At 34.4% G+C, this 22,852-nt stretch overlaps 1 protein-coding gene across 1 annotated transcript in view; it reads left to right on the forward strand.

Moving 5' to 3' along the window:
• The window catches only part of DNAJC1 (DnaJ heat shock protein family (Hsp40) member C1), a 241,751-nt gene that overhangs the window by 81,084 nt on the left and 137,815 nt on the right, over positions 1-22,852 (forward strand). The window contains exons 3-6 of the mRNA XM_025397392.1: positions 431-477; positions 8,047-8,212; positions 9,085-9,182; positions 10,148-10,241. Of these exons, the coding sequence (XP_025253177.1) occupies positions 431-477; positions 8,047-8,212; positions 9,085-9,182; positions 10,148-10,241 (405 nt within the window). The remainder of the gene's footprint in view (positions 1-430; positions 478-8,046; positions 8,213-9,084; positions 9,183-10,147; positions 10,242-22,852) is intronic.

The following is a 22,852-nucleotide window of genomic DNA, read 5'->3' on the forward strand; positions in this document are numbered from 1 at the left end:
GTAGAAATATTCACTTATATATGGAATATTTTCATTTGTAAATGAGGTAGTAGTTTAAAATGTAGTGTATATGTTTTCAAGTTTTTACAAAATACATTTTTACCATTTTGTATTAGCATCTCTAAATTCTTGGAGGGTCATAATTGTCATAATTTTCTTGTCTAAATTACAGCTTTTGTTTTTAAAATGCACATTTTAAGATAAGTATTACTTTTGTAACTGTCACAAAGGTTTATTTTGATATCAAGCATTTTTAACCTCTTAAGGTACTACCAAAACGTAAAGTGTTACTTATAATTGAGATTTCATCTGTTTATTGTATATATGGGCACATAGGATTTTCTGCATGTGTATTGTAGTGCCTTCACCCTCCTACGTGATTTCTTATAGTTGAGAGTATTTTTATTTTAAAGTAATGCTTTTATTTTAGTTGGTGGCCATTTATGAAGTTTTAAAGGATGATGAACGAAGGCAGAGGTGAGTGTTCATTTCTGCTTTTGAATTAAGATGTTATCATTTCATGCAACAGTTTATAAAGAATTAAGTCTCCTTAAACATTTTGTTATGTTAGTATTTTATTTTTGTTTCTTCCAAGAAATGCAGTGTTTTAAAAATGTGTGTTTGAAGCAGAGTTAACTTTATTGAAAGTATTCACTAGATTGATTCGATACTTACAAGCTTCAGGATTATGAGTCATAATGTTAGCAAGTCCTGGCTTCCTTAATACGACTTTTAACGTGAGTGTTTATGCCCTGGGAAATGCAAATACTGCTTGAATTCAAATAAATGTCCATTCTTTCCCATATGTCAGTAATAGCTCCTATCTGTGCCTGGTGCTTGGTGCTTTTTCCCCCACTATTCCTTAAATGTTTGAATTAGACCGTAGTGATAGTCAAGTTAGTACTCTTTCTTGATATTTCCTCACTCTCAAAATAACCCAATTATATAAGCTTCTGTAAGCCTGTAGAAGATAGGGGTGGAAGAAAACTTCGCTTCTTGTGTCTATTTCTTTTGCCTCCTTCCCTTCCTTTACTCTGCTCCGGCGATTCTGCATTGAGGGTTAAACTTCAGAGTGGAGGCAGTCCCTCACACTAAGACTTCTCTGTACCCCTTTCAGAAGAGTGGCAATATATTTATGTAGTAGTTTATAATGCCAGTGACTTAAGAGGAGATTACACAGAGGCCCCTTTCCTCTACTCCTACAGAATGTATGGAATGTAGACATCATTTCAGCAACCTTCTAAGTTTTTTAAGTCATACCACAACACATATGCACATACACAACTAAAACAATAGTTTCACAAAATACTTCTTATTGCAAGTTAAACACATCATTTTCTATTCTAGGCTAGACTAGTCTTTTGATGTTTTTTATTTATTTATTTTTTTAAAATGTTGGTTGTAGTTCACTAAATTGATTTCATGAGACACTAGTGGACGACAATCCAAAATTTGAAAATGTTGTTCTACAGTACAAGAGTACCTTTAAAAAACAAAGCAAAACAACACCTAGGTATTTGAGATTTAGGCAAAAGCCAACTTAAATATCTGTATCCTTCAATAGGGGGGTAATACATCTTTAGACAACTCTGTAAATTATGCTGTGTTACATTCTGAATCTTTCCTCAAATGTATTATCTGGAATTAGTCTGTATCCTAAAATGTTAGCTACCATTCTTGATTCTCATCTTAACCATTTAATTTGAATACCTCTGCTTGTCAGATTGCAAAGCACAAGGATTCAAGATCTTCTCTTAAAGTGTTCTTCGCTTTATAACAAGGGCTGGCATTGGTCCAGATACCATAGCAGACATTCCTCTGGTTTGAGATAATCCATAGTGTTGAAAGAGTCCAAGAAGTGTGTTGAAAGAAGTTTTGGTCATTCTGCGCATATTTTCTAGTTAGTTTCTCTGTGAGCCCTAGTTTTGTTTCACACATTTAAGAATGTGTCTGTAAAGGTAGCTTTATTTAGTCTTCTAATATCTTTGGCTTGAGGTGTTTTCTTTTTGTTTGTTGTTATTTTAAGTCAGTAAACTTTGTAATTTCTTTCAGTTACCGAAATTATTTCTATCTTTTCAAAACAAATCACTTCTTATATATAAATTGTTTCTTCATTAACATGGAATCATCTGTTAATAAATAACATCATCTCTTTAGGATTAGTTCTCTCATTTATTTTAGAGAGATGATAGAAAAAAATGAATGTGACAGTTACACAAACAGCTGTAGTATTTATACCCCTTGAGGCACAAGTAACTCTTTGGTAGCTGGTTTTCCTTGAGGCAAAAGTCTTAACTAATCAAGCTAAGAATCACTTCTCTAAAGCTTGTGCCTGAGGCCAGGTGACCTGTGAGTATTTAAACATAGGAGACAGACATCTCTGCAGACAATTACTTAATGTTTATAATTCCTTTAGGGAAAAAAAAGAAGAGCACAGTCAGCATTATCTTCAAAAGAAGATTATCTACATATTGATATAAAAAAATACTTTTTGGTATCACAATTATTTACTATAAATTTTCATTAAATAATACTTTCAAATGTGTAACCTTCCAGGAATTGGTAATTTGGGAAATTGTCAGACATGTTTCCTATTTATTTCCCTTTTATATAATTGTGTTTTCTCTGAAATCAGATGCATTGTTTGAATTTTGCTGGAAAAGAGAATAGCAGTGAAATTGATAAATTAACAAACCAAATAACTTTTTGTAGAAAAAGAAAAAAGGAAACGCTGACTGGGTACAGTGGCTCACATCTGTAATCTTAGCACTTTGGGAGGCTGAGAAGGGCAGATCCCTTGAACTCAGGAGTTCGAAACCAGCCTAGGCAACATGACGAAACCTCGTCTCTGCAAAAAATACAAAAGTTAGCCTGGCATGGTGGCACATGCCTGTAGTCCTAGCTACTCAGGAGGCTGAGGTGGGAGGATTGCTTGAACCCCAGAGGCAGAAGTTGCAGAGAGCTCTAATTGCGCCACTGCGCTCAGCCTGGGCCACAGAGCAAGACCCTGTCTCAAAAGAAAAAAAGAGGAAAAAGAAAAAGTCAGCTTTGTTTGATTTTTTTTAACGTCCTTATTTGGGTATAATTTGCATACAGTGAAGGTCACCTGTTTTAAGTATACAGTTAAATGCTTTTTAGTAAATTTACAGGCTTGTGCAAACCATCACCACAGTCCAGTTTTAGAACATTTACATCATTTCAAAAAAGCTTTAGCCCATTTGCAGTAATTCTTCACCCTGATCTGCAGCTCCAGGCAATTACTGTTCTATTTAGTGTATTTATAAATTTGTCCTTTCTGGACATTTCGTATAAATGGAATCATGCAATATGTAGTTTTTTGTATGTGGCTTCTATTAACGTAAGGTTTTTGAGATTCATCCATATTGTAGCATATACCGGTAGTTCATTCTTTTCTATTGCTGAACAGTATTCCATCGTATGGATATACCACTTATGTTTATCTGTTCACTAGTTGATGGACATGTGGGTTGTTTCCAGTTTGGGGCTATGATGAACAAGGCTTCTGTGAACATTCACATAAACTTCAGATGGACATATGTTTTCATTTCTCTTGTTTAGATTCCTAGGAGTGCAATTGTGAATAAACGTTTAAGCCTTTTTCTCCCCCAAGAACATAGACTACAGCTTGAAAACACACTCATGTACTGCATAATGACATTTCACTCAATGAGGGACCACATATACAATGCTAGCCGAGCGCAGTGGTTCACACCTGTTATCCCAACACTTTGGGAGGCTGAGGTGGGAGGATGGCTTGAGCCCAGGAGTTTGAGACCAGCCCTGGCAACATAGCTAGACCCTATCTCTACAAAAAATGAAAAAATTAGCAGGGTGTGGTGTTGCATGCCTGTAGTCCCAACTACTTGGGAGGCTGAGATGGGAGGATTGCTTGAGCTACTTGGGAGGCTGAGATGGGAGGATTGCAAGGCTGCAGTGAGCCATGATCGTGCCATTGTACTCCACCCTGGGCGAGAGAGTGAGACCTCATCTCTAAAACAACAACCACAGCAACAAAAAAACCCAATGCTTGTCCCATAAGATTATAATATGGTATTTTTACTGTACCTTTTCTGAGTTTAGATATACAAATACTTACCATTGTGTTATAGTTGCCTACAGTATTCAGTACGGCAACATGCTATACAGGTTTGTAACCTAGAAGCAATAGGCTACCATGTAGCCTACATGTGTAGAAACTGTACCACATAGGTTAATGGAAGTACACCATGATGTTCACACAACGAGGAACTTGCCTAACGGTTTGCCTAATTATGCATTTCTGAGACCCAATCACTGTCATTATTAAAGCATGCCTATAACAGGTTTTCGTGGTTATTGTAAGAAAGCCTAGCTTAGCAGCCTTCTCTAAACTCTTTAGCTAACTTATTTTGGGAAACAGTAGCCCAGCTATGTTCCAACAAATTTTTATGAGTGCCCTGAATGTTAATTGAGGTAAAGTACTGAGTACCAGCCATTACATTTATATACTAGATTGCGCTTTAGTAATATTAATATAGCTACTTTTGTTTAAAATATATTATGAATTTTTAACCAGTCTTCTTTTGCTAACCCAGTTGTGAAACTTTAAGATTTTTTTGTCTGTTTCATGTTACTATATTTATATAAGTTGAATGTGTTTTTAGTTTACTAAATAACTTTTTATTTACAAATGCAAAGTATAGTTATTCAGCCTTAATATGTTAAACTTTTATAAATTCATTAACTAGTTATTGTAAATGTGATTACAGGTGTGTTCGAATCAAAATAAACGTTAGTCTGAGAATAGGAAATTTATTTTAGCACCTTTCCTAAATAAAGTGCAGTGTACCACAATTTTTGGCATATATATTTTTTTTCAAAGAAGAATGAGAGCAATTAATTTAGACATGTTTTCTGTTTATAATGTTTGTACAAGTAGTTTTTATTCAAAGTTTCAAAATGTTACCTAAATGGAAATTATGTTATTATTGTTTTAAACTAAAAATTCCAGCTTTGTAATACAGAAAATTCATAATTTAGGCACATGCTAGAATTATTTAAATATTCATTTTCATAATATACAGATTTTTAATTTTAGTTACATAATTACTATTTGATATTTCAAAAAATAGTAACGTTTTAAATTTCCATGCATTTTTCTGCTGGTAACTTGAAAAAAATTTTAAATTTGTTTTCCAGTGTTTGTATTAGCCTAAATATGTTTCATGAATTGCAGATTATAGTATGAAACTCACTAATGAGTATGTAACCATTATTTTATGTTCATGATGTATATTGTAAGAAAATCAAGTGAAATAAACACACATTAGGCCATATGTTGGATGTGTGGAATTGATTAATGTTTTCATTTCCAAGAAAATTCCATTGTAATTCCCTGTGATCTTTAGCATTAGTGATATTTTTTATCGTAGAGATCTGTTTCTTTATATCTTACAACACATACATTTGTACATTCTTAATCTGACTTTAACAAATAGTTGAGAACAGTTTGTATGAATCCCAAATACAGAGCATTTTAACAGTGTTATATGTTTAAATACAGAAAAGCCTAATAAAGTGATGTTTTAAATTTTATGTGTCAACACAGTATTTCTTCTTAAGTAACTTATGAAAATAGTGTCTGTGTGTACTTTAAGAAATTTATTTTCAATGTTTCATCAGGAAAGCAGTAATTTATCTTTTAACAGCATATATTCTAAAAAGTGAACTATAATGGAAGCTATCTTTCCTTAAAATGGCCAGTCGTGTAAGCCATAATATTCATTGATAGTAAAATCAATAGAGCATTGATTCAAAGCTTAATCCTTAGAGACTGTTATTTAGAGTGACAGACATAGCCTAGTAAATATCTAGTTCTGTTTAATGTGTTCAGTGCATGAGGTTTTGCTCTCTTGAATGTGTGCACTAAATACAATTTATACGTAGGGTAGAAAATAGTAGCTATTAACAGACACATAGCACTTTCAGTTATGATGGTGATAAAATATTTGATAAGAAATTCTTAGCTATGAGTTCAGCTGTTTTCTCTTCTGCTATAGTTCAGTTATATCCAAAGCAAATTTAATACTTAAGAGTGCTATTAAGGAATTGTCTCCATTTTCTTAGATGTTCTTTATCAATAACTATACTTTTTTTCCTGAAATTATTTCATGGGAGAGGTTTGCTAAAAATAATGACTTTTATATTCACCTTTTTCCCCCCCTCAAGAAATCTGAAGTAGAATATGGATTGAGAATAGATTCAGGACTTAAGATTGATTGGACTTCATTTGAATGTTGTAATCTTATGTTAGAGCACTTGAAACCTTTTTACCTATACATTTCTCATTTAAAATGAGCCGGCTTTTATAAGATTGATTTAAACATAAATTTTTGATAACATGAATGATAGTTTCTTATGAAGTCATATTATTATATCTTGATGTTAATATTCAAGCATTTCGATAAATATTGAAAAAGAATAACACCAGGTTTTTCTGATCTAGCTACTGCCAAACCATACATTAATTTGTAGACTCTTGTATATTACACAATTTGCTTTTTAAGAGTTTAGTACTGATTAATGACCTTTCCTTTCAAAATTGGTAATTCCAATTTGATGATACTGTTATTAATAACCTAAGTTGATCAAAAAGGTTTTCTAGATTTGCTAATAAAATATATTTTGCATTTATATCTGATGTTTTTCTACTGAAAAAAGAAGTTGCCTGTAATAAATCCTCTGCTTTATTTTTTTAGCATATCTCCAAGGTATCAATTTAATAACTATCAAAGTAGCTACTGCAGTTGTTGCATTTAAATTGATTTACATGTCAAGACTGGCAGTTTAGCAGCTGCGCTATTATTCCTAGATCGGTCAATTTACTTGAGAAAAACCTACTACTGAGTTCTACTGACCTGCCTGACAATATAGGCCCTATTTCTATTCCTGTAATTAGGCCTGCAACTAACTCAGAATATTTTTAATTAAAATATTTTGGTCAATGTGTTGCACCAAATTAGGCCTTTCAGTGAAGATTTAATTCTGGAAATAGTGTGATTAGAATATTTAATGAGTTGTGTTCAATTAAGATTAACAGGTTGTGTGTGTTGAACACAGTGTTTGTGTGTGACCATTTTGAGTTTTACAATCATAAATGTTACTCCTTATTTTTAACCTCAAAGATATTTGTTCAATAGTTGTCTGACAAGTAAATTTAAATTCAGTTGAAAATTTATTTTAAAGTAACTTTTTTATTCTGATAGTACCAAGAAAGCTGATTTGAAATGCATCAGCTTTTTAAAGGACTAGGAAAGCTTTTACTTGTTAATGTTCTTCTCTTCCAGCAAAAGCCAAAAATGAGGAAATTGCCACTTAAATGTTTACAAATAAACAGTTGAGAAATCCAACGTAAACACTGGTTGTTTCCACATCTCTTTCTAATTTGGGAGTTTTTTATTTTCTAAAGGAATATAGCAATACGAAATTAAAAGGTACTCAATTTTATAGGCTTTTACCTCGTTTAAAAGCTTTGATAAAATCATGTGTATAAATATTTCAACATTGAGCCACCATAGTATAGGGGTAGAAATAAAAGCGCTGACTAGAAAATTTATTCAGAATTTGATTCAATTAATATGTAATTCATGGTAACAAACAGCTCTTATCTTGATCTTTCTCCTGTTGAGATCCTTCTTTTTGTTGCTGACTTCAACGGTGGAGTCTTTACTATAGACTAGTAGACAGGTAGACTACATGTAGCTCATTTAGTTTAGATGTCACTCCAGGAGTCACAACTTTGGGTGCTGCAAAAATATGAGATCTAGTATCCACAGTGTATTACTGGGCACTTTTTTGAAGGGTGTCAGTGACTAGAGCTATCTACAGTGCTTTGAATTTACTAGACATTATAATGCTGGGAATGTATGTAAACATTATCTATTTTGGATAAATTATTTTCTTTTTCCTCTTTGTAATATAGGCACAAATAATTTTTTTGTTTTTATTTTAAACTCCCCATGAAAAACTGTTATATTTGTACTGTAGGTATGATGATATTCTGATCAATGGACTTCCAGATTGGCGACAGCCTGTATTCTACTACAGGCGGGTGAGAAAAATGAGCAATGCTGAGCTGGCATTACTCTTATTCATTATTCTCACAGTGGGTCATTATGCTGTAGTTTGGTCAATCTACCTGGAAAAACAACTGGTAAGTATTAGTAATAAATCAAATGAACTAGCCTCCTTAATTTTATATGGAATTTCAGACATTTATTTTTCAACTGATGAAAATTTCTATTTCTCTGTGTATACTTCTTATTCTAATAGTTTTATACTCAATGTTTGACATATTTCTAAGTCAAGAAGAACCCATGAAATAAGAAAATATTCTTCTTTTAAAAAATGTGGCACTTAAGTTTATTATAAAACTTTGTGAAAGCCCACATACGTAGCTGGGAATTAGAAGGTAGAACCATGTTTTAATTATCACCTTCCAAATAGAAATTTTTTTATGTAAGACTGACTTTAGATTTTTTTGTGTCATAGGCCTTTATATAATGAATGTTTACTTTTAAAATGTTTTAAGTAAATAAAATTGGAAATGAATATAATATTCTAACTTCAAAGATCAGTTGGTTAAAAAATTATTACACTTTTCTTGGTTTAATATGCTACTCTATAGTTTATTCTTCTGTGAGTTTTTATTTATATGTCAAAGATAATCAAACATATTTATCAGTATTCATGAATTAGCATCTGTTTACTTATTCCTTTTGAAGTGACATTATTAAAGTTGGATGAATGAGAAAAAGTGAGTTGAATGCTTTCTCTTCTTAGAAAACTTTGATTGCTATGGAGATGCACATGACTGACAGTGCTGAACTTCATGTGTGTTTAAGGCCTGGATACCATGGCAACAGTTATTGTGAAAGATTGATGATTTTACTTAATCATGTTGGACCCTACATACATTTGCATAAATGTTCCTCTATAATGTTTACCCTTCACAGAAGAGCCTAGATAACATTTGAAGTGTACATGTTAATGATAACCTGTAACCATAATTCTTTCCACATTAAGGATGAACTGCTAAGTAGAAAAAAGAGAGAAAAGAAAAAAAAGACTGGCAGCAAGAGTGTGGATGTATCCAAACTTGGTGCTTCAGAAAAAAATGAAAGGTGAGAGTATATAAAAATACTTCATAATTTGAAGCTGTTTTAAAATACATCTTTAATATGATTCAACTTCATATGTATGTCTATTTACATGTGCTCTCATTTATATCTGTGGTAGTCTTATAAAAGACTAATAAGGTGCCATTGTTTATGAGACAAATTCTAATCTTAAGCAAAATTTCTTCCGGTTTTTTTCCCCTATATGAAATGTTAATATATATTTAAATAATCCCTCAAATTCTTCTAGTTTGAAATTTTTATACTGAACTTTAGAAACAAAGTACTATTAGACGGACCTATCACTTAGCTCAGGAGTGACCGTATGTAGAGAGGCGGTGATATGCAGTACACTCAAAAAGATGCCACCATTTCTTCTATTGATTCATAGAAAGGAATAAAGGGTTTAAATAGTTCACACAGCAGGGCATGAACTGGGATCAATGAGGGATGGAGATCAGAGACTATTCTGCCTGTCTTCTATTCTGATGACATCAGTGAGTAATGCTTCAGTGAACTGCAAATGACATTAATTTTTATGTATTGGTTTGTTTATGCTACAGTCTTCATATCTGGTTGTCAGCACATGGGAACACTCTGATGATGGTTAGTTTTTTTATAGCTGAAGTAATCATAAGGCTTAATAATTCATTGTACAAAAGTGATGAAAAGCCCAGGTTAGAAAGAGGGCTTTTGTTTATCTTTGTAACTTGATTAGGAACCTCCTTCCCCAAAATCTTAGCCTGGTTTCTCTTACATGCTCTATATATATTGCATTTGTTGTGACTACTATATTTCATGATAGCGTAAGTCAGTTATAAATATTTCAATGAATAATTTCTTCTTTTTTTTTTTTGTTGAAGTAGTCATTCAAAAAAGAGTTCATGATCTTTATAAAAATATTTTGTCTCCCAACTTTCTCTGTATATTCCTCATTTGTTGTATGGTGTTCTTTTTTTCCCTCCCTTTAGATTGCTGATGAAACCACAGTGGCATGATTTGCTTCCATGCAAACTGGGGATTTGGTTTTGCCTTACACTAAAAGCATTACCTCACCTAATCCAGGTAAAATGTACCTCTTTTATATAACATTAGATCCTTTATTTTTAATCATTCATGAAATAATTTATGCCCATGTTGGCTTTCTGAATGCCAATATGCAGTGGATGCTGTATAATGTTGATTGAGTAGGATTTTTGTAAGTTAAACCTAATTTAGACAATTCTAAGATTATTTAGATATCTGTTTCTGTAATTATCTTTTATAATGGTTTTAGATTGCCTTAGAGTCCCAAGATGCTAGAAAAAGAAAAAAAAATACTATCTTTAGTACAGAGATAAAAGCAATAAAAATTTAATCTACTGTTATCATTAAAAGCATAACCAGTAAAAAGGAACAGCATTCAAGTAGCTTGCCACTCATTATTTTAATAGCATTTAAGTACAGAGTGTTAAAAAAAAAAAGAAAAACCAACCTTTACATGAACATCTGTATAATTATGCCAAAATATATATTGCTTTCCATTTTATTTGCAAATTTAAGAAGAGTGAGGACATTTTGTCTTATACAGGTAATCAGTTTCTGTTTCAATTTGGTCTTGATTAAATAATAAAAAGTGTATATATATCATATTTATGTCAGTTTCTTTTTTTTTAATTTAGTATATCAAAGCATATTTTATTAAATTATTGCTTTGTTAATTTTGATTATTGCATCAGGTTAGAAAATCCCCAACACGTAAATATTTGAAAGTCAATAAAACACTTTTTGGTGTACAGATTCTGAGGTTGAGATTGTAATTTTTGGAGAGAAAGGTTTTATTTTAGAAAATAAGTGTTTATAATCTAGAGGACCAGATAATATTCTATTCAGTTCTACCCACTTTGTAGTTATATAGTAGAGCTATTTTTCCTGATTGTTTAAGGAAGCTGACTACAACTTCTGCATTTTCCTTTATTTTTCTCATAATGAAAATTTTATATTTAAAGGAGAAATGAACCAAAATACTAGTGTACTTCTATCCTTTGAGAAATTACCAGTTTTTCCATCAGTTCATCTTAATAGTTATTGCTTATAGAATCTTATATTTTGTTTACAGTTAATAGAGAAAATTTACAGTATTTTGGTAATTTGAAAGGTTTGTTTTTAAGTTGTTTAGCGTGTTATATTGTTTGCTTGAAAAAATACTCTGCAATGCTTGTATGCTGTCTGTAAGACTTAATGAGAGGGAAAGTCTTTATCACACTGGTATGTTTACGAGAAAATGAGACAGAAAAATAATTTTAGGGCAGATTTTCTTATTTTTTTAAGTCTGATTATTTTTTGCCAACTTTAGAATCTGTGCAACAGGCAAACCAGAATATAGATGAATTTAAAAGTATATTCATGAGGCAGTATAAATAGAATGTTACATAAGATGTCAATATTAAAAACTTCTTTGTAATTTTAATCTAATTTGAGATAAAGTTTATTTGGTAAAATTAACATATTTCTTGTTTAGCATCTAGGGTAATTTACCAGACTAGAACCAACATATTATTATGGCTTAGATTTATAATTTACTTTAAAATACTTGCCTGTGATAGCTGTTAATTCATGTAACAGATTGATTGTTTTGCCTCATCATAAATTTGTAGAAAATATACAAAAATGAGGAATTTTACAGAAACTTTTTAGTTTCTTTAGAAACTCTGCTTTTTTTAACTGATCGGTTTAAATTTTAAAGTTTTTTACTTACTTGATGGTACCTGCTGCCTTTCAGTTTTGAGATGCGAGGCATTAGGGTTCAAGACCTTTTACATCTAATTTTTAAATTTTATTCTAATTATTTCTTCTTGATAAATGGATTTCAAGAAGAAAAGTAAAATGATTTTCCTTTTTAAAGCAAATATTTGATATTTTTATTCTACTTTGGGGACCTTAGGTTAGTGTTTCTAGTGGTCACTAACAAAATAATGTCATGCAGTAGACTCTTTCAAATATATATTATAATAGTGAATGTACTTTAGAGTGATAAACATTGCTTATGAAATACATTAGCAAAACAATACTGATCAATTGCTCTCAGGATTAGATTTTTGTCTGCTTTTTGTTTGTAGTATGCTATGACCTTTGTATTAACCTGAGATCTTCTTAAATAAGATATTTATGAAATTTAGTATGAGTCTTTTTCACCTGAAGTTATCTGGATTGGTAATTGGAACAGTGATCAAAAAAGAATGCTCTTAAGACTCTAAGAATAAAAAATGATAGGTACAACCTTAAAGTTTTAAAATGTGTACTTTATGCACCACTTTTGTGATATAGAACCATTGTTTTTTATTTTTATTTTATTTTTTTTTTGAGACAGAGCCTCACTCTGTCACCCAGGCTGGAGTGCGGTGGTGCGATCTCAACTCATTGCAACCTCTGCCTCCCAGGTTCAAGCAATTCTCCTGCCTCAGCCTCCTGAGAAGTTGAGACTACAGGTGCCCGCCACCATGCCCGGCTAATTTTTTGTATTTTTAGTAGAGATGGAGTTTCACCATGTTAGCCAGGATGGTCTCGATCTCCTGACCACATGATCCGCCCGCCTCGGCCTCGCAAAGTGCTGGGATTACAGGCGTAAACCACGGTTCCCGGCCATTGTTTTATTTTTAAATAAGAGTCCACTGATTGAAGTTTCTTGCACTGATTGAAGTTTCTTGTACTCTTCCTGGCATAAACTATGCAGATAATCTTGCTTTCTTTAAAGAAGAGTCAAACTAGAGTCTTGTGAAACAATGTAATTGTATAATCTTTGTAGATATATGTGATTTCCTCCAAGTCTTTCATAATTGGCTTTCTTACATCTAGTTAACATCATTTTAATTTAATTTAATTTTTATTTTCTAGAGACAGGAGCTTGCTATGTTGCTCAGCTGGCCTCATACTCCTGGGCTCAAGTGATCCCCCCACCTCAGCTGTCCAAGTAGCTGGGACTATAGGCATGCACCTCCATGCTAGTCTTTTTTTGGGGAGGTTGGGGGTACCCTAGGTGGGACATTAAAACAGGATTTTTAACAACTCTTATTTTGAGCTTGCCAAAGCATTCAATTTGGTTTTTCAGAGAAACAGTTCTTACTCCTTACTCATATCTCATCCTTTTTTACATAGTAATTAATTGAATCATGTAATTAGAATAACAAGGAGGTTTAAGAGTTAACACAAGCAGCTCTTGTAAGTATACAGTAAATTAGTTAAGCACATGTAAGTTAAGAGAGTTTTACTTTTGGTGTAAATTCCCTGCATTTTATGAAAAGTTAATTAAAACTGAGCTGCAAATATTTGATGTCTGTATATAGCTGTTGGTTAAGAAGCAGGGTCCAAGCTAAAAGTGGGAGATTCAGAGGCTTCCAGCAAGTGACCTTTACACTGACAGAATCTGTACCCAAATCTTGTCATAGCAACAGTTCTTCAGTCTAATTTCTTTCCTTCCCATTCATCCTCTAAATACCCATTCCTTTGCTGCACTTCACATACATAAGGTCGTTTGGTAGGATTGGGAAAAGTGGCATTTCTGGCTCACTTGTGTTCCCAGGTTTGCTTTTATTACTTAGCATCTAAGGGCCTTAAGAAAACTCCTGTTGCCTGCTTAGTATACCTAAATTATTTTCTATTTCCTCCCAAACAAAATTACAAATGCAAATAATTATTTCCACATTTGATGTGTAAGGCGTCTTTTGGTCAGATGTTTAGAAAGACGATTCAGCCAGTTCAATAAACAGATATTAAATGTGTATCAGAACATGGCACTACTAGGGACTACAGAGATAAATATGCCTTCTCTAGGACCTTAATGTCAGGTAGCAGTTATAACACATGAGTTTAAATAACCATTCTACAATACGGTATATATGCTTCACATGTTTAATATGAACAGTGACTTCTATAGATATTCGAAGAAGTAAGGTTGTCTCTATTTGGGATGACCAAGAAAAACTAAAAAGAGGAACCACTTGAACTGAGTATTGAAAGATGAATAGACACTTAACAGTTAAGTGCCCACTTTGTATACTAGGTGGTATACAAAGATAATTTTGTAGATGCAGTACTTCCCATAAAATCATACTGTGTTAAGGCTAAAAGCATCCTGAGGAAAACATTTTACAAGAGCCTTTTTTAAAAGAGGCTATCATGTAGCCCATTACTAGGTTCTCAGATTGTATTCCAGATCTGTAGATTCTGACTATATCTATTTAGGAATTTATATTATAACAGGTAAGTCTGATATGACAAGTCTAAAAAGAATATTTAGACAGAATAAAGTTAATTGATAAGACAGCAAAGTATTTCTTTGATTACACACACATCTGTGAAAGATATGTGTACATTGTTAGGAATGGTAGAAATAAAGTACATAAGGACTGTGAAACCAGCAGAAAATATATGAAGTGGTTCTGTGATTGGGCAAGGTAGAGGTAAAAGTATCTCTTTGATAGTTCCCCTTGCTTTTTGAGAAGGTCCTTATAACCTCCAGAGCACTAGATTTTGTTCCTTTCCTTTGCTCTGAGAAGGATATTGGGAAAATTATAAGAATTGATAGAAGAACAAAGCCAAAGAGTGAAAAGCTATTATACTTAGTGGATGTTAAATATTTGATAATATTAAATTAATATTAAACATTTCCCAAGTAGGTCAGTATTCAAGGACAAGATGTATGGATGTTACCATATTTAGTCAAATGTATGCCCCATCTAATCTATATAGGCAGAAAAGGTAAAAGTCAACTGAGAAATTAAAGGAAAAGAATACAGTGTTTGTAAATTGATGAGTGAATGGAAGGCTGGTGTGTATGTTTAGAGAGATGAGAGAATACTGGAGAGGAGTAAAATGCATGACTACATACATGGAAGCAGGGGGCGCTTGAGGAAGTGTGTTGAGATAGCTAACAAAGCAAGTAGAGTGATCCCCAGAAGACATGGGTATGAATTAGTATATAACAAGGAACTTGGACTATATCAACAGAGGGCTTAAATTCTTTGAGGCAAGAATTTAATTATAACATTTAAAGTATAGCTCCCGTGACACTTTGACATTTTACCAATCTGTTTCTGCTCTTACAGTGGGTTTGAAGGAAGTACACATTCTCTTGGAATCTGACAAAAACCAGTCTTCTTTGTTGGTTGTATTCGGCTTGTAACCCCAGGAAGTTTTTCTAACCTCCAAAATGCCCGTCTTGGGTATTTTTAAATTGATCATATGTTGTGTAACATGGAAAATAGCAAGTAGCTGATGATATATAATCAGTGCTCTGTGCATATTTTCAATTTAGCCGTTATAACTTAGTTTATTTTTGCAACTGTATCAGAACCTTATGTATTTTTGCCCATAATAATTTAGATTGCTCAGACCATCAGTTTCTCTCATAAAATCAGGAAGTGCCACATATCCCAAGTGATTACCAGTCTAAATCATAGACACAGTTCCCTGTATTTCCTGAGATCAAACAGGTCTTCAGCAGTCAGAACTTAATTTGCTTGAGAATTTGTTTGATTTTTCTAGGAATTCACCATTCAAGTTTCTCTCTGACCTATATATTACGTTTCTCGGTAGCATAATTTATAAAATACAAAACTCATTTGGTTGTGCATTGCCTAAAGTTGTAAATTTGTCACCTTTTTAAGTCCCAGTCCTATCTTTTCTCATTACCAAGCAGATCTAACAAGAACACCATTCAAGTAAAAATTGTCATAGGAAGTTTCCAGCATGCATATCCCCACCCCCATCAGGATGTATAGGTTGCCTAGGAGCAGTGGCTGAGAAAATAGAGGAATCTTCTCTGTACAGCTCTGGCTTTTACCTAAAAAAAAAAAAAAAAAAAAAAAAAAAGGTTGCCTGAGAGTAAAGGAGTACTATACTTCATAAAACTATCTGTAAATGGAAGCATCCTCTCTCCCAAGAAGCTGCTTTTCCCGTGTAGACTACAACTGTGGACAAGCCTGGAGGTCACCCTCCCTGACAATTAGGGCCCTTCCTTTCTAGCTCCTTTGCTTCTGCTTGCTGGGACTCTGTCAGAAACCAAACAAACAAAACATTCACAGCTAATTAGCAGGAAAAAAAGTTTCTAAAAGGCCATGAGGCATTTGTTTCAAGCTGAGTCGCCTGCCCTTCTACTTAGAGTTCAACAGATTTTCCAAGGGATGAGGCAGCTTGCTTTTAATACTCTAAAACTTTTTAAAACTTTTCAGACACACACACACAAACCTGACACAGGAAATGCATAAACAAATGAAAAGAGATGGAAGAGTTCATCTGAATTTTTATAAGCTGAAACTCTACTGCTGCAGGACAAAGGGATACAGGAAAACTGGAACGACCTTACAACATAAGACAGAGATTCCTTACTTCCACCCTCTGAAAGTAAATCCTTGCATCTTACGCAAGTACTCAGAGATCCAAAGACAGACTATAGAGTTTTGTAGGTTATTGCTAGATGTAGAAAAGATAAAAAGCCATAAAATGTTAGGTAGGATGTTAGCAACATATAGTCTCATCAATTCCATATTTTATAGATGGAAATACTTAAGACTCAGATTGGTGAAACAGTTTCCCCAAAGTGACACAACTAGTTAATGGTAGAAATGAAACTTAAAACAGCTGAAAATAAATATTAAAATATAAGAAAAAAATATGTAAGAAATATAAAAACTAAAAAAGAATAAATTTCTCCCCAGGTAGATAACTAGAACTTTATAGTATAAGCTGTCTAATCTTAAACTCCCTGTCAGAATGTTCAGGCTGATTATAATTACAAATTTTCCTCAACTTGCCGATTGCATCCTGATAAGCCCATCATAAGGAGAAAATACCATAAGTTGCAAATACATTAAATATACCTAACCTCCTGAACCTCATAGCTTAGCCTAGCCTACCTTAAACACGCTCAGAACACTTACATTTGGCCTACAGTTGCATAAAATAATCTAAAACAAAGCCTATTTTATTTTTTAAAAGTGCTGAGTGTCCCATGTAATTTACTGAATACTGTACTGAAAGAAAATACAAACAGAATGATTGTATGGGCCCTGGAAGTATGGTTTCTACTGAATGCATGTCACTATCTCACCATCATAAAATGGAAAAATTGTTCTGTTAAACCATCGTTAAGTCAAGTTGGGAACATCTGTATGACATAAGTTGTAGAAGGATTCTTACATTGAGTTAGGGCTGAATAAATGGCTTCTACAGTCTCTTCTATCTCTTGGAACAAATGGAAACAATAGTTTTTAGGCTTTGCATCTCCTTGAATATTACTGTCTCAGGTCAGAGGAAGACAGTAGCTTCTGGTTTTCTGTTTTGTTTTTATTACTTTTTGTGGATTTAGTCTTATTATAATTCTGTACAGAAATTTTGACTCATCAAAATATAAAATTTTAAAGTTTTTCTATATTTTTCATTATAGTTTTATTGCATATTATATGTAATTCTGAGATTATAGTATAAGCCGGTGGGAGAACAAAACAACATAGAGCATTTGATTTTGTGGGCAGATTTTCAGAAATGTACTTACGGTGTTTTCCTATATTGAAGGTTATTTCTAAGCTTCAAACAAAAGATTTGGGCTATCAAAATGAAAAAGAAATAGAGCATCCTCTATATTGTTTCTAGGTATCCTTCCTCATAACTTCCATATTCCTTATTCCCATCAGGACAGGTATTTCCCTGCTCCTACCACTGTAAATCAATGCCTGCCCACCTGCCCGCCTTCCTACCTTCCTGCCTTCCTGCCTTCCTTCCTTTCTCTCTCTCTCTCTTTTTCTCTCTTTCTTCCTCTCTCTCTCTTCCCCTTTTTCTCTCTTTGTCTCTTTATCTCTCACTTTCTCTTTTTCTCTCTCTTTCTCTCCCTTTTCCTTTCCTTTCCTTTCCTTTCCTTTCCTTTCCTTTCCTTTCCTTTCCTTTCCTTTCCTTTCCTTTCCTTTCCTTTCCTTTCCTTTCCTTTTCCTTTTCCTTTTTCCTTTCCCTTTCCCTTTCCCTTTCCCTTTCCCTTCCCCTTTCCATTCCCCTTCCCCTTCCTTTCTGTTCCGGGGTACATGTGCAGAATTTACAGGTTTGTTTACATAAGGAAACATGTGCCATGGTGGTTTGCTTAATACCCATCACCTAGGTATTAAGTCCCATATGCACTATTAGCTATTTATCCTGAAGCTCTCCCTCTTCCCGCTCCACCACAGGCCCCAGTGTGTGTTATTCCCCTTCTTGTGTCCATGTATTCTCGTTGTTCAGCTCCCACTTATGAGTGAGAACATGCAGTGTTTCGTTTTCTCTTAGTTTAATGCCCTTGTTTCTTAAGTTTTTCTTTGGATTGCTTAATATGTTGACGTTTATATGGAGAGGTAAAAGTAAATCAAAACATTACCAACAGTGCCAGCTTAGCATATTCTCTTATCACTTAATGAACTATGTCAAGAATGTTAAAGGATGGCCGGGCGCGGTGGCTCACACCAGCACTTTGGGAGGCCAAGGCGGGCGAATCACCAGGTATCAAGAGTTCGAGACCAGCCTGGACAGCATTGTGAAACCCTGTCTCTACTAAAAATATAAATATTAGTCAGGTGTAGTGGCAGGCGCCTGTAGTCCCAGCTACTTGGGAAGCTGAGGCAGGAGAATCGCTTGAACCCAGAAGGTGAAGGTTGCAGTGAGCCAAAATATTGCCACTCTGCTCCAGCCTGGGTGACAGAGCAAGACTCCATCTCAAAAGCTAAAAAAAAAAAAAAAAAGGTTTAATGTAAGGATATTCTCCATCTCACAGCTTACTAATCTTGGAAATACTGTATCTTCAGGGCTTAAACTAATTATCATCATTACAAAACCTTCCTTCATCAGGCCAACTGAAAAATTCTCATTGTATGTTCTCCATACTAACTGTGTAGCATTTACTATTTGTATTAATCACAGTAGACTGATAGACCTTAGTCTGTTTCTGGCGTATGCCTCATGTCTGTCTGGTTGATAGGAAAGTGGGCATTCTGCTCTACCTAACCATTCAGGAGCTCAGAGCAATGATGTCTTCATCTTCTAGCTCTATCCATCTGGAACATGTGGCCTCCTTGCTCATTATGACAAGAGTAGAGAGCTGGAGGATTTGCATGAGCTTTTCTGTGAGTTGGTTTGGAAATGACACATGATATTTCCATCCACAGTCTATCCAGAACTAGTCCTCTGACCCCACCTAATCTTGAAAGAACAAGGAAATGTGGGAAAACAGAATGTTGAGTGAGCACCACTTTCTTTGCCAGTAATTCTTTCAACAAACTTTATTGATTGATTCCATTATTTACTTCGTGCCAGGTACTCTTTTAGGCCCTTGGGGCGGGGGTGGGGAGAGAAAGACAACAATTCCTGTTCTCATGGAGCTTATATTCTATATTCCATATTTTGGTTAATATTTATAGTTATTTTTACATATTCCTTAAGGGAAACTGTTATGTCTTATATAATCCCCGTATATCCTAATAATGTACCACACATATAATAGTGGTTCAATAAATAAGCATAAATATCCCTGTTTAATGTCTTCTTGTGCAGGAGCCTGTGCTCTATAATTACATACAAAGAACACTCATACATTCTTTAAGTTAGCCATCGTTTAAATGTAAAACCTGTCCCCTGTTTGATGTCTATGCAGGCAGGTTTTGAACTCTTCAGGAAATTTTAAGTACTGGCCAAGGGCGGTGGCTCACGCCTGTAATCCCAGCACTTTGGGAGGCTGAAGTGGGTGGATCACCTGAGGTCAGAAGTTCAAGACCAGCCTGGCCAACATGGCAAAAACCCCGTCTCTACTAAAAAATACAAAAATTAGCCGGGTGTGGTGGTGGGCACCTGTTATCCCAGCTACTCAAGAGGCTGAGGCAGGGAGAATTGCTTAAACCCGGGAGATGGAAATTGCAGTGAGCCGAGATCATGTCACTGCACTCCAGCCTGGGCGACACAGCGAGACTCTCTCGGGGAGAAAAAAAAAAAAAGAAAATTAAATACTAATACAGTTGCTTCTAGAATAAAATCTTTTGCTTATGGTTCCATTCATAAGGATTATAAACTCCTTGAGAATAGGAGTTCTTTCTGTTTGGAAAAATGTAAACTACATAATTTTAATACAGTATTATGGGTCAGGCAGTTCAGAGCCCTAATCAATTAAAGTAAACATTTAATTATTCATTAAATGTTTATTAAGCTTCTGTAAGTGCCAGGCAGTATACTGGAGCTATAATGATGGATTAGAAGTTTATATCCCCAGGAAATCTAACTTTCTGTGTAGGTAAACTAGAGTTTACTCTGGACCCAAGTAAGTTTTTGTGCTTATTTTTTTCATTAAGCAATTTTACTATAATTTTATTCACTTGAATTCACCCCCCGCCATGAAAAATGAGAGGTAAAAAAGGTTGAAAACAATTTTTCTATTCATCCTCTTTTGAATGCTTGAATTCAAAAGCATACCTTAAAGAATAGCCATACCTTAGAACATACCTTAAAGAATAGCCACCTGGTTTCTTCTTGAATACTACCTCCAAAATCAGTCTATTTCATTTTCAGTTAATTATTAGGAAATGCTTATATATATATATATTATTTTTATTTTTATTTATTTTTTTTGGAGACAGAGTCTCACTCTGTGACCCAGACTGGAGTGCAGTGGTATGATCTTGGCTCACTGCAACCTCCGCCTCCCAGGTTCAAGCTATTCTCTTTCCTTAGGCTCCTGAATAGCTGGGATTATAGGTGCTTGCCACCACACCTGGCTACTTTTTTGTATTTTTAGTACAAATGGGGCCTCACCATGTTGGTCAGGCTAGTCTTGAACTCCTACCCTCAAGTGATCTGCCCACCTCAGCTTCCCAAAGTGCTAGGATTGCAGGTGTGAGCCACCACGCTCAGCTTCTTCCTTGTATTTATCCAAAATCAAAACTTTCATCTCTGGAATCATATATAGTAGTTTATACCATTCTTTCCTATAATAAACCTTGAGATATTCTATGGTAGTTAGGAAGTTATCCCCAATCTTCTTATCTCTAATCCCTTATAAAAACAGAGTTTCAAGCTGCCTCCCTGTTTAATCACTTTCCTTTTAAAGTCTATTCGCCAGTGTATCTTAAAGTGCAATACCCCAAACTGTACACAAGGATGGTTGAAACAATGTAAAGTTGTACAGTAAAGTAGAATTGCTTGAGTTCATAGAATGTTAAGGAAATAATGTTTCCTGGAGTGGGTATATTGTAATTTGATTTCAAAGCATAGGTACAATATGAAAAAAAAGAGAAAACATGAGGAGTGTTTGAATAAATGCTTAGAAATAGAGCAAAAGGAAGATAAAAGCAGTGAATGAAACTACGGAATGTATTGAAACTCTCAGATTAAGTAGAGTAGGTTAGGATGATTGGGTGGATTGCAGTCCTTAGATAAGTGTGGATTTGGATTAAACGTGTATTTCAAAGAGGAAGTTTTAGTGGGATTATGTGCCATAGCAGGAAGAAACATTAACAGAGAAATGTTCAAATTTGGCAGGACTACTAGGAAGAGTTTGCTATTATGCAGCAAAATGAAGTAAAAAGGATGCAATTAAAAAGGTCACATAAGCAAGAAGATACAGGATTTGGCAGGGGAATTTTGGTGAAGTATGCAGCACAAAACTCATCCTTTGTGTTGGAAAACAAGATCCTTGTCAAATTGGTAGAAGTAGTTATGAAAAGGCCTGGCACAGTGGCTCACACCTGTAATCCCAGCACTTTGGGAGACCGAGGCGGGTGGATCACCTGAGGTCGGGAGTTTGAGACCAGCCTGACCAACGTGGAGAAACTCCATCTCTCTACTAAAAATACAAAATTAGCCGGGTGTGGTGGCGCATGCCTGTAATCCCAGCTACTCAAGAGGCTGAGGCAGGAGAATCGCTTGAACCCGGGAGGCGGAGGTTGCGGTGAGCTGAGATCGTGCCATTGCACTCCAGCCTGGGCAACGAGAGCGAAACTCCGTCTCAAAAAAAAAATAAATAATAATAAGAAGAAGAATAGCTAACATACATATAAGGCCTAATTATGTGGAAGATGTCATTCTGTTTCCCAGGTATTAACATATTTAATCTTCATAACAGTCATATAAGTTAGGTACTTTTATTATCGCCATTGTATGGATGAGAAAATGGACGTACAGAGAAGTTAAATAATTTGCTGAATGTCACATAGCTAGTAAGATGGCAGAGCTGAGATCTTAATTCAGATAGTCTGGCTCCAAATCTGTCCTCTTAATCACTATATTTCACTGTGCTATACTGTGATGATTGATTTCGGCCTACTTTCTTTTACCTCTCATAAATAACTAATCCGTGCCCTTCTTTTATTGCATGTGCCACATTTCCTACTCCCCTCAAGGAGCCAATGCCTTCCTGACCTTTTCTTCTTCCCTACTATTAAAACTTACTCTGTGGAAAGACGCTAATAAGCTCATTCATTCACACCAAGGTATAAATGACTCATATGGCTTAATATAAAATAATACTTCTTTAGGGCTGACTTTTTTTACGGGGGGTGGGGAATGTTAAGGGGCTATAAAAACTTAACCCAAAACCCCGTTGAAACTTAAACTGTATATAGGCATGGGAGAATGAGTAAGTTGGGTGATGGCCATCTGTGCTCTTCCAATCGTACCATTGTTCACCTGGCCTAGGG

This window comes from Theropithecus gelada, chromosome 9 (assembly GCF_003255815.1).
Source record: "Theropithecus gelada isolate Dixy chromosome 9, Tgel_1.0, whole genome shotgun sequence".
In the NCBI taxonomy this organism is placed as follows: Eukaryota; Metazoa; Chordata; class Mammalia; order Primates; family Cercopithecidae; genus Theropithecus; species Theropithecus gelada.